At 37.3% G+C, this 13,495-nt stretch overlaps 1 protein-coding gene across 2 annotated transcripts in view; it reads right to left on the bottom strand.

The window, feature by feature from the left end:
* The window catches only part of LOC145444331 (E3 ubiquitin-protein ligase rnf213-alpha-like), a 182,860-nt gene that overhangs the window by 59,198 nt on the left and 110,167 nt on the right, over positions 1 to 13,495 (bottom strand). For both annotated transcript variants that reach the window (XM_080322294.1, XM_080322295.1), the window contains 10 exons: positions 10,596 to 10,846; positions 10,273 to 10,527; positions 7,771 to 7,975; positions 7,639 to 7,712; positions 7,401 to 7,572; positions 4,583 to 4,690; positions 4,432 to 4,530; positions 4,223 to 4,351; positions 1,037 to 1,220; positions 75 to 244 (listed from right to left, as the gene is read on the bottom strand). In XM_080322294.1, coding sequence (XP_080178420.1) covers positions 75 to 244; positions 1,037 to 1,220; positions 4,223 to 4,351; positions 4,432 to 4,530; positions 4,583 to 4,690; positions 7,401 to 7,572; positions 7,639 to 7,712; positions 7,771 to 7,975; positions 10,273 to 10,527; positions 10,596 to 10,846 — 1,647 coding nt within the window. The remainder of the gene's footprint in view (positions 1 to 74; positions 245 to 1,036; positions 1,221 to 4,222; positions 4,352 to 4,431; positions 4,531 to 4,582; positions 4,691 to 7,400; positions 7,573 to 7,638; positions 7,713 to 7,770; positions 7,976 to 10,272; positions 10,528 to 10,595; positions 10,847 to 13,495) is intronic.

The raw sequence follows: 13,495 nt of genomic DNA, 5'->3' as shown, positions 1-13,495 counted from the left end.
AGGACTTTCTCTCACAATCACGTGTCTGCATGTTAGGTATTCGTCTGTAGATAGATATATAACAATAACAATACCTTGTAAAAACTTGATATTGACTTCTGATATTGTAACACGTATCTCGATTCCGATAATGAAAGAAATCCACGGGAAAACCTAGCAATAGCAACTCGAAATTCTATCTGCATTTTTTGCACCTTTCCAACGACAGGGTCAGATCCCAAGACATCAAGTGTTTTGTCTTCACCTAAAATTTGAAAAGTGTGTTATGTACAACTACTGAATTCTGATTACTAGAAAACGTTTTTTAATTCTGATGCAGCAGGTAGCAACTTCTGCAGTTGCCAGGGCGGATATCGATGGGGGAAATCCCTTTATTGTTCATATGTAGCCTACTCCTGTTCTAATGAAATAGCATGTTCCATAGTATAATAATATATAGAAGTGTAATTCAACCAGAAAACTTTGAACCGACAGCTAAAAGACAACATCTAGTAGAATAATCAAGCAATGGGATGACATAACCTGGTATATTAATCTATAAGAGGTATTTTTCAATGTGAACAGAACATATCAATATAAGCGATCATAAGAATGACATAAGAAACAAATTTCAAAAATGGTCGTAATTATGACTTTGCAGTACGGTCTACCAGAGCTTTGAATATGGAAGATTTGTGCATTTTAATGTCAACTTCATCAAATGATACAGGTTCCTGATTTCATCAATGCGTAATGTAAAGGCCTATCTGCTCATATTCAATGGTTAATGTTAGAGTTATTTAAAAATTAACTTTCACGACATAGATATTAAATTATTAGATCACGTGTATCACTCGAGAAACCCATTTACTGTCCAAGACACTGCATACTATAGCATCAGGAATGTGCAATTCTGTTGAACAACATGCCCTGATGGCTTATTATTAGGCATATAAACATATAATTTCAATCGTATACTACATGTTCAATAGCTAGTTTTCAATGAATCCCTCAAACAAGCAGGGTCAGTTCTTCTTTTTAAAAGTTGTGTACTTACGAAATGCCTGAAACATCTGCGAGGCAAATGGGCACTTAGCAATGAAGTATATGCAATGCATTATGTCGCTAGAATTTGCAACTTCCGGCAATCGAATGATTTTTTCATATTCCTGCACGATCATTTTGATGAGAAATCCTTTATCGTATTTGTATGATCTCAACCAGGACGTCCAATTCTTGACCTTCAATGCAGAACACCAATTGATTGGTAATCACTAGGGCGATTTTTTGACATGTCAAAAAAAAGTTAAAATTGTAGCGTTAGGTCAAAAAATGTCAAAATTGTTACCAAAGTCAAGATTTTTTGGCAACATCCATTTCGTTTGTATCATAGATTTTGCACCGTTGGTGAACTTATTATTTGACATTTCAAAGCTTGTAGCCCACTTTATAGGCCTACCGTAGTAGACGGCCAATAGTCTGCTCATTTTGAATCATAAACATTCAAATGAAACAAATAGGTTGACATCGTGTTTATGCTCAACGTACCGCAATACCCTAACTGAAGCAAAACTACGTGGCCATTGCATGGTTCTTATATCAAGAAGCGCATGATGAAAAATTGTGATGTAGACACCATTGTCAGAATGAAGCAACACGGTGTGTCACCAGCAGTGTACGCACAACTTCACTGTTCTCAGCCAACAACTGCTGCTGTTAAACGTTCTTCCTCTGTTCTTGGCAAGCTACTTAGTAAGGACAGACACTTTCTACCCGAGAATGTAGGAAAGTATCTTTCGTTGTAAAGCAACAAATTTCATTTATTTCCACCCCAATACGTGATGTAACTACTGGAATTCTTCATAGGGCTAGATTTCCTTAAAATAAAGTTTTTTCATAAAAAAATTTGTCAAATTTTGAATCAAAAAAGTTTTTTCAGGCCAAACTAATTTGAAAGGACAGACAGGTCCAACCAAAAATGCAGATAAGTAGTACAATTCTAACATTATGTGGGTAAACATCTAATTTGCATACGTTAGGTCAAAATTTAGTATTTTAAAGTAAAAAATGTCAAAATGTTGATGTTTTAGGTCAAAATCTTCCGTTTTTAGGTAAAAAATTGCCTTAGTTATCATGCATTCAAACAGGATAAAATATTAAAACACACCCTGGCCTAGAACATGAATTATAATACCGTAAATCACATTGTGCATGTCCAAGTGAATACGTGAGTAGGCATGAGTTAGGGAAGCTATGGTACAATTACATGTTGGATAATGTTATTTTATGAATTCCACAGGAATATTGAGCAGAAACAACATTGTCGCATAGATCCATAAACACTGAACATGCCATCAGATTTTCCGAGGATTGTACATAAGACGTGACACATTGCTATTAGCTATACTACACTACATGGATATTTACATCGAATCGTTGCTTGTCGTATAATTAATCAAGTCATAAATAAATCATCATTCCGCAAATTCTGGACTTCTGCTTATACTTCATATTAATTCCCAGAATTTCCAGTAACAAATTTAGCTGGGTATGAAGCAATCAAGGAATCCTCCTCAGTTCATTGTTGTATGAAACGAAGTGTTAAGTTTCCCACTTTCAACTCATCACGAGCAGAAGTCATAAGTACTAACAAAACATGTAATACGTATCCCGTGGATAAATATTCTGTTCGGTTGAGCAAAGTCCCGGACACGAACGAGATTACGATCATGATCACAAATGAGCACGTATGTCATAGGTGCTGCTAGATTACGATACCTATAGCTCCGAACGTTTTACTAAGCCATATTTAATGCGCTGAAACATGTCATATAAATGACAATGTGGCGTGGTAGGAACCACACAGTCCCCTACATAAATTATATATAGCAACACTTTTTTGAAAACATTATTTGTCACACCATATCTATTTTTGCTCGAAGCACGATGAAACGTCAGTTAACTTTTGTGAAAATTAAATTCCTGATGGTATCCATAAAAGGAAATAACGTTATTTATTTTTGTCCTCGATGTTGTAGTATATAGACCGACTCATGATATACATACACACGATCTGTGCATATTAGGGTTGTCCAAAATTTGGAAATTTCAAAAATGATGAGTATCAATGTCTCATTCTATAGATTATTGATAAAAAACAATGATGAGCCTGGAACAAGCTCAAAGGAAATTCGTTAAGATTTGTCGCAAAGCGTTTGAAGGTAGCTACCGACGAGTGGGCGTGCCAGCGACCATAGAACGGCAACAGGACTAGTAATCACGAAATCGCGGCTCTTGATTGGCTAATAGGCTATGCTTCATTGATCATGACGGTGGTGTCTGGCTGGATTTAGAACGTCTTCGTGACCCCCCGATTGAGAAGCACTGCTCCACAAGATCCATCGCGCAATCTTTTTAAAGTAGTTGACTGCTATGGTGGTGACAAGAAATAAGACCTTGACAGGTCATATCGTCATCTCCAGTCTAATTTATTTTTATTTTTAAAGAACCAACAATCCAACATATTGTCTGTGTGTGTCTGTCTACTCAAAACTCCCTCGCATTACACTCGAACCGCCTGTGTGGTCGACTGCTACATAGCAAGTGACACAATAAGCACCCCTGAAATAGTTGATAGCGCATGAACAGTAGGGTGATCCTTGAAAAAACGAATTTTGGAAAGTTGTTGTTTTGACTCTGCTAAAATGTTCCTTTTGGTTGAAAAACACACTGTGTAAAATTTTATTGATATTCATTAATGTTTAGAGGTGGCTCAATGGATGCGAAAAAAAAACATATCTTGGAAATCTGAGAAGAGGACACTTTTTCAAAATTTCGCTTAGTGCCCAGAAAAAGGTCAACTTACCGGCTCGACGAAATTCTTCGGTGCTAATTTACGGCATAGGCTATCCGTCGAATTTGACCAACATTCTCAAAAAAGAGGAGAAAAGGGCGTCCTCAGAGGACGCTTTCAAAAAAGTCAAAAAAGACTACGAATTTACTATATATGCTCCGTAGCTGATATAGGTCAAATTTCGGATCCATTTAGCCACCTCTAAACATTAATGAATATCAATAAAATTTTACACAGTGTGTTTTTCAACCAAAAGGAACATTTTGGCAGGGTCAGACCAACAACTTTCAAAAATTCGTTTTTTAAGGACCACCCTAATGAACAGTTAATGGATGCTTGTGAAACCAAAACTGATGATTTTTTTCGATTTGAGAGGGTAAATAGTCTTACCTCAAGCATACTGTTCACACATTGCAAGGCATATTCTTCCAACCAGGCAGCAAGACTATTTTCGTAGGCTTCTTTTTTCCATTTCTCAAGATATAACCGAAAGTAATCTTTTTTACGTTGACCCCATGCCTTCATTTGACAATAATATATTTTTGAACAATTTTCGTTACATTTGTATTCGAAGTAATTTAAGATTTGGTTACTCTTACACGTTTAGTGATTCTTTGTGTCTCAGCCATGATCTTGCTTTGGAATATTGAATCCATTTTTTTATGTGAGCATCGCCATCTCAGCAAATCACTGATAAACTGAAAACAAAAATGAAATAGGTGCATCTCATCTCATTTCTTTGTCAAAAACCTGTAGTTCCTCCTGGTATATAGTATTCCAAAAAGACATCCATGAACATATATCACATGACAATTGATTTAGACATCTCTCTACAAACTCTTCGTCTTCTTTCACATCCTGTCAAGATTTAAATACCTTGGTCATGATACAGTAAAAGATATCACAAATATATCTTGGGCATACTGTGATTTACTGTACATACTGTGACATACTCAACATTGAGGCATAAAGATTTGGACAGATCAATTAATTACTTGGAGGGAATGTACAAGACCATAAAAATTACTAACCATAGGATGAAATTTTCTAAGTTCATATTCTTTGAAGCATTCCATTTGCATTCATCCACTTTTTGGTCTAATTACATACACTGTTCACCAAATTTTTACCCTAGGGCAGTGGCTCTCAACCTTTTTGATCTCGCGGCACCCTTTGGAAATGAAAAATAGTTCGCGGCACACCACCACAGTGATTCTGAGCTTTTTTGGCTTACGGCACCTACAAACTACCAGAATAGGCCTACTTATTAGCTCCCAGTAGTAACGCCGACTAATGTGACCACCTTTGCAGTCAATCTAAAATGTTTCAGTACCTCCTTTTTAAAAATAAAATTCTCCATTTTAATAATTCTAAAAGTAAACTTTTGTATGTAAAGCGTCTTTTATATAGTTACTAAGCCGTGATAGAAAGTCGTCGTTTTCTACGGGCCAGAATATCGTTCCTTCGTGATTACAATAAACAGGGCGCATTCAGACGAACGTAAAGGTGGTCATTTTGATACACGACCTCACACAAACTCCGGGCTGCCCTAGACAACACGATTTCATAAGATTTGTTTGAATTCTCTCTCTGTCTCTCTTTCTCTCTCTCTCTCTCTCTCTCTCCATAAATCCGCCCACTGCCGGATTGGGTCGAAGAGGTCAAGCACGATCGCCGCTAACGAATACGGGGTCTTCGAGGTGTAGGCTATACCAGGCTATACAGTGCATTATCACGCAGCTTGTGTAGCACGCGTGAGTATAGCCATAACTCAATAGTGCTACTGGCAGCCATCCGCAGTTCAATTATACTTCCAACAAACTAAGATTATAACCGCAACGGCGAAGCAAAGAAGAGGTTTGTTAACGGATATAATTTGATCAACCTTACTTCTCAATACTCATACTCATATTCGTTGACAGTAACTCGACGTTGTACTACAAGCCTACATTTTAACGGAAGTGCCGGCACGATACCTAACAGTCACAATGTTGATTGCCATGTTCGAAATTCGAATTTGAAAAGGCGAAAAAAGAACGAAAATTCCAAAGGAGTTCATTTCTCGCTGGTGATTGAAGAGACAATGAGGATTAGAAATTTGCATTGTTGTACAGGCACCGCTATGTCTGCTCTACTCTTCCCTGCGTGCGATCAATCGACGTATTGTGCAAAACTGAACTCAGCCTTCAAGGCACACGATCTGCCCGGTAAAGCGAATTCGAGGGGAATATTAATTGCGGGCATAATATCAATTTTGATTTGTCAAATGTACAAACTTCACATCAAGCTCAATTTTGATCATTGATCGTTTGCAATAGACTAAAATTATTTTGCGCATAATTTCAAAATTCAGAAGAAATCGCTCGCGGCACACTTGCGAGACGTAAATGGCACACTAGTGTGCCGCGGCACACCGGTTGAGAACCACTGCCCTAGGGGTTGCGAATAAAAATTGCATCTTACAATATTTCATATGACACAAAATACAGTCAAAACCAAGGCTTTGTACTTTAAAACCACAATGCTTCCTTATCCGTGCTTCTACGTGTCATTTTCTGTGTTGATGCGGATATATGTTTCATGTCCGTAATCGAATGTTTACTACATATGAGGTTACCTTTATTCATAGTTTGATATCCAATTTTAGTGATGAGTATCACCATCGCCATTGTCGATAAAAACAGTGGTTCTTAACCGGTGTTCCACGGAACACCAGGGGTTCCGCAGAAGTTTAAGACACAAAAAACTCATATATATGATTTGTGATGATGACATGCCATTATTTGTTGCATGACAATTAGGCGCAATTAGTAGCCAAATTGCGAATGCTATGGTTTCAGGTCATGTGCAGTTAAATATGCAGTGGGGTTTTGGCATCAAAACCGCGTCCACTTGAAACGATGATTCTATGTACAATATTTATTGTAGTTCTTAAGCGGTACCCACTGACACACTAGGGGTTCCCTGATTTAGTATCAGGGATCCTCCGAAGGTAAATACACACACTCTACTTATACATATAATTTGTGATGATACGCTCGTCTTGGCCATAATTGACTGCAGACATTTAGGCCCCATCAATATTCGAATCGTGGCTGTTGTGGTGATATGTCGTGCGCAGTGGCGTACGCAGTGGGAGGTTTGGGCCCGAAAGCGAAACCCAGTCTTTACTCATTATAATGTTTTCGTTTTGTGTTGAAATCACATTTCAATGATATTATTCCTTTAACACTATGTTGACGCACAGTTCATTTTTTGCACTGACAAGCTCTAGTAATGTATTAGATGTCAAGATAGATGTGTATTGCTATATATTTTTGTTTTTATGAATCCGAGAAAATTCGGGGTTCCGGGAAGGCTTGCAGATTGACGCTAGTGTTCAGCGGGTGACTGAAGGTTAAGAACCACCGCCTTAGAACTACTAAAAAGCCTACATGAAGCCTGCAATTTCAGATGTATGAGATTCAAATAAACAAGGTTTGACAAGTAGATGCAACAATTAGAAAATTGACCACCCAAAGCCAACAACGACTTCTAATTCCTAGCTAGAAACGTAAGTCACACTCACCGAGTTGAAAAAGATCTGTTGAATGGCCATACTTGCCATTTTCATGACAAATTGGATGATCATGGTGTTTTCCTTGAAAATACTTGATGTTGCTTTCTTAATCACGGTAGAAAGAATCATCAGTATATTTTGAGCCATGTTTAGTAAGGTGTCTTCTCCACCCATGGTACACCTATATTGTAATGTCAACTTGATGATTTCGTTCGTCTGAGGTGACTAATAGGCATTTAATATTTACCTGATAGTTCCTCCGGATATTGCATCAAAGCTATCTTCAAAATAATATTGCGTTGATACTGCTTCCAAAAGAATCTACAATGACGAAAACTCTGGCATATTCATGATTTCTAATAATTAAATAAATGTATACTTTTGGCATGTTGTAACACTTTTCTTTCGTGAGCAAAATTTCTAGAACAGAGTCCAATGGGAAATACAGCAATATTTGATGGGCGTTTCTGTTCTTTAGAATAGCCAGTAATGATGACCGATTGACCAAGTATAGAAAAGTATCCACCATCCAATAAAATCCTTCCAGATTCGCAAGGATTACATCTTCCATCAGTAGCAAAGATCTAAATGGAAAGGTAAAAATATAACATATCGTACATAGATATTCTGAAACATTTCCTTGAGAAATGGTGACTGATGTTACCCAACCAAAAGTAAAAAGAATGCTAAATTTTACTACAAGTACAACCGTGTATAGCAATTTCTAAAGTTGAGGAGAGTTACTAACGTTGCAAGTACAAAACGAAGGATCCAAATATACTTATGCAAGGCCACAATAAAAGTCGTTTCGGTGCACCATATTCTTATTTGTTAATCGAGAGTGACAGTCTACCAAATATGCCGACATCTACCTTCCAGGCAAACTTAGAATGGCCACCGAGCATTATAGATCAATAACATTTTGAGTAATATTTTGAGGTTGTGAAACACCGGCTCTTTTACCCAAGGTTAACCCTTTGCGACCGACTGTCCAGTATACTGGACCGCCACTGTTTAACACAGAGGAGTCTTTATTTAATCCAAGATAGCTAGACCTGTATTGGTCATAAACTGTTACACTCGTTTTATAAGGATAGCTCTTATGAATACGCATACATCGGACCATGTAAAATCTATTATAGCAATGTATATCCTGTTTGAAATGAAGATTGAACACGCAAAAACGTTACCGGCAAAATGGAATTTGTAACGATGTTCGCTTGAATGAACGCCTGAAATGTAAACCATTGTACCTTCCGTTCTGGACATCATATAACCAATTACAGTTATCTTCCATGACTTGTTGTAGTTTATATCATTGTATGAAAGCCCTTATATCGAAGATTAGCACGTAGAAGATGTTTCAAATTGACGTGAAAGAAAGCAATACCTTGCCACATGAATCATGGCTGCGTAAGAGCACCTGGCTGGTTGCGGTTTCAGACAGATGTATAATTGCTTCAGGCAATTGCAAACTATACATATACTTAGCCATTATTCAGACAAATCCATCAATATCCCTATCTTGGAGCTTAGTTTTGTATAAGACAACCAACAATAGCCCTAACACTGAACAAATAAGCGTGCGAGTTGGGCTATTTCGGTAGCCCGAGCCGGTAATAACAACATCACATAGAGGCAGCCTATGTCTGTTTTAGATGGCATAGGAAGTTACTGTTGACTTCTATGAATAGTGATGACCATACGTATAACATTCGCGCTATAGAAGACAGTTCAATTGGATATGAAATGAAGCAATACTCTATCGTGTAAAATGAATTTGCAAGCGCATATGGGCAGTGTCGAATAAGGATATAAGCCAATATATGTTCACTTGGATTGCCTTATCGCAGTTGTAAGTTACACACAATAACCAACTGAAGCTGATAACACTTGGCTAGCAGGGAGATATATAATAACTTAGGCAATGTCGCCAGGGCAGTCCCTATTATGTTACGTAGAACTGGACACGCGCGTTGCCTTCAGCGAGAATACGCGATTACGTAATTGATTACTTATCGGCGGCGGCCGCTTGAGTCGTGCTTATCCTCTCTATCTTTCCAATATCGTAGCGCTGGGCTATGAAGCATTATAGTAGCGTGTAATGGTTCGTTGAAACGTAGAGATTCATGCGGAGAACAATCAGGTGGTCATATACCAATAGAAGCCATATGAATGACGTCAGGATAAATTGATAAATGAAATTATCTTCCATTTTCAAAAAAGTGACAACATTTCCTCGCATAACGCCATTCCCTCTCGCGTCTGATCCGTGCGAGTGTCTCATTCCGCTAGGCGGCTACTTCAGGTTTACGGCAATATATTGGGCGTCGATTTAAGCCCTATGGATGGCATTTTATCGGGATTTTCATGGATGCTGTAAAATTTTGGTCAGTAGGCCGGCCGATCACAAAGGGTTAACACAAATAAATGATGCAATTCTAGAAAAAATGACATCAAAAACTAGTGAGTGCAATGAAAATCTATTAGAGTAGCCCAGAAAAATTGAAATGAAAGATATCCAAATTCTCAATGTTGTCTTTCTGAGCTATCTACGTAACGTAGGTTGCGAATTACGTCTAACAAGGGTGCATGCAATCATTGATTCATTGTGTGTGGTATATATCCATATATTTTCTAATTCGATTGCACTGTGATTCTCGGCTATTATTGTGACAATAATTTCTTTTTAGAACAATTTACACTATATGTAATCCAGTTATTAATTAACTCATGGCTGAGTCTTATTTATGGTATAGTGATATTTATATATATTGACCAAATATGCAAAATTTGTGAAAAAATCACAAAACATAAAGTAGCCTACAAATTACATAAAGTACAAATGTCAGTCATCTTTAAAAATATAGATTGGTTATACTTTTGAATATTCTGTTGACTGGTTTCTTTCCGTATTTTTGACCATGATATGTTTTCCATATTTGGCAGCATTGATCGTCGGACCACCAAGCTCTCCGTTCTTGTTGATGCAGATAACTTTCTGTAATCCTTCCCATGATGGGTAATAATCCAGTACAATGGTAATGTGCGCAGCCATTGAAAATTTGGTGGCGAACCCCTCACCATATCGATGATATGGCGATAGAGGTATGTGAAAACATCGGTCAGTGGCAATCTGATTGATTTACAAAAAAACTCAAAATAACTAGTTTAAATTCCATGGTATTCAACTGAAATAGTTACCCATCAGGAACATTCATGTATTGTTGTTCGATTGCTTTGCATAGAATTCTTCGATGGGATTCATCTATTCCAGTTACATCGAGACCGGTACATATACAGGTCACAAGGCGGTAATGATAAATCTTGTGCTTTAGCTTGTGCAGAGAGCTTGCTAAGTGTAAAACTCGCAGAACTCTGATTACTAGTTCTGCTTGAGTCTTGAAAGTTCGCGTCAATTCTGATACCCACTTCATTATCACATCTTCAAGATCCTGGAAAGTGGAACAAAATATATCATAAAAATACAAAGAGTCAATAAATTGTTAACTGTCCAATGATTGCATAGTAGCTTAAGCATGGTAGTCAGAAAATTCATTGTTTGGATCAGTGGTTCTCAACCTTTTTGTCCCTGCTGACCCGTAAAACTTGACAACAAGGTGAACCTTCAAAAATTAAAATTAACCCTAAATTATATTATTAAAATGTATGGAACTCAAATGGCCTATTGGAAACCGCGTTTATTGCTGCCTTTTTGATATTTATACATAATTCTATTGAAGTTTCTGCAAGACGAAGCTCCCGCAGTTAGCTGTTAAAGACTACTAAGTTGATACCTAGTGATTTTTCGTTATTTAAAATGAAATCCGCTTTTGCAGTTTATTATTGCCTTTATTATACTGCCTATAGCAGAGGTCTCAAACTCAAATGTTCTTGCGGGCCATTTTTCCAGTTTTGACGACGCCGCGGGCCACAGCATTTATAGGGGTATTCTATGTCTTTCAAAGTAGGCCTTATTTGGCGGGGATGAATTTTCCTATTAAAAGTGAGCCGATTTAACAGACTGACAGTAAACATACATCGTCAAAATGTGATTGACGTTTGTATCAATTTAGGCCTGGCACGAAAAGAATCATCACATTTAAAACTATTTGAATAGAATTGTTGTTGTACTTGATATATATTAACTATAAGATATAGACACTATATGGGCGGACAAATGTATAATGCCATCATAAAAGTTATTAGGTTATAATTTTCAGCTACTATGAATATTTTGAATCCAACAGACTGATGATAGAGACTGATCTGATATCAAACCATTTTTAAGTTGAGCATTGTAGTTCCAATCGAGGATTCGGGTATTCTTCTAATAAGAAGGCTATTAATCTCAAGGCCAAATATCTTCAAATATAGGAGCAGAAAAAAATATAAATATAATATAAATATATTAATGAATGCGTCCTAGTGATTGAAATGTCGGAACGCCGAACGGCCCATTGCTGTTACATCGTTGGAGCGTACCACTACGGTACTCGGTACCTTTAAGTGGCCCTAATAAAATGGTTTAGCGACCAAAGATGTAACTAACAAATTTACGGCATTCTGAGTCACTTCAAGTCCACTCGAGTCATTTTCATTTTTCCATCGAATTAGCCCGAGTCTGAGTAATTCTAAGAAAGGTCCCGTCCAAGTCCAACTCACAAATTTCAGTCTAGAATCATCTAAGGGTCCGGTTTTGTCATCATGAATTAGAAATGTAGCATGGTAGGGTTTGCAATTGCTGTGATAGTGAAGTTTGATGAATAGTTCAAGGCTTTCGGAGCAATTTATGAGGGAATTTTCACTTTATAACCTGAAAAGATATATGTGACACTTATATTTTGTGAGATTAATAAAAATATAAAATGTCGTCGCGGGCCGCACAAAATGCTCGCGTCGCGTCGCGGGCCGCGTGTTTGAGACCTTTGGCCTATAGTGTTGCTTAGTCGCACTGTCGGAATTGAAGAAGTATATTTTTTTAATTAACATATAACTAGTCCGAAACGAGTTGTAGGCGACTTTTAAACAGTTTTTTACCTCGTTTGCAGCAGTGCGATGTATGCTCAACTCAAAGTATACCATGATGAACAGTCTATTACGACACCATGAACCGCAAATTAGAATTTAGAAAGAAAATTTTGATCTATTTGGCGGACCTGCAGTAAGCTTGCCACGGGACTGGCGGTTGAGAACCACTAGTTTAGATCACTTCTTGGAAGGCTAGTCAATTTGTTCATTCTTCTCTTCATTAAATCCCAAATTATTCGCTATTTTCTATTCACGCCACAATACACATGACAGAATTTCACTTTGCGATAATCAGTAATAATTTGAATGATTGACCACAGTTTTTTTGGTTTCTTGATTTGTTGTCCCAACTAGACTGACAGCTTCTACTTCAGAAATGATACTCCGCTAGAGCTGACCGAAGCCACTTTTATCGATTTATCATCGTCTTGAAAGTATGTACTGTTCCAACTACATCTACTTCCAGAATCAAAACTGTCGGAGTAAAACAGATGAGCACCGAAGCCATGAATTATTGTGATTTCACCACAACCTGAAGAAGATCATGCTCACGAAGACAGGTGATAAGGACTTCATGGAAATAACATCTTATCACCGTAAACACTTCATATAAGTCGTACTTTGTGTGTACTTTGATTTAGAAAGCACTTTTGCGATATGTTCACAAAACTTTGGATGGGAAATTGTCACAATAAGGTGAAGAATCCCTTGTATCACAGATATTTAAAATCAGTTTTTAGTCACTATTCATTTTAGCGGGATTTATGGGAGAATTAGATTATGCAATTGAAAGCAGTATAGAAGGTTGGGATTGTTAAGCATTTGGGTTTTAAAATCGAAGCACTTTCTTCCAGGTTGTAAGTGATAGGTGGGAAGTAATTTTAGTCGTTTTTTTTTTATCAATTCACAGGCATTTGATTATATTTTTAGACTTCTGGGTACATCTTAGAACTTTCTGAGTGGCATTTATTATTTATATGATATCTGTTTAATCCCTCCGACTCAGTGCATGTAGGAAGCGATGACACTATATTCAAGGGCAACAGCAATGGATTCTAGGTTTATGCACAATT

Source organism: Botryllus schlosseri, chromosome 8 (assembly GCF_051294905.1).
Source record: "Botryllus schlosseri isolate E-star chromosome 8, Bs_hap1, whole genome shotgun sequence".
In the NCBI taxonomy this organism is placed as follows: Eukaryota; Metazoa; Chordata; class Ascidiacea; order Stolidobranchia; family Styelidae; genus Botryllus; species Botryllus schlosseri.
The sequence above is the reverse complement of the archived record's forward strand: the minus strand, read 5'-3'. Positions and strand labels throughout refer to the sequence as shown.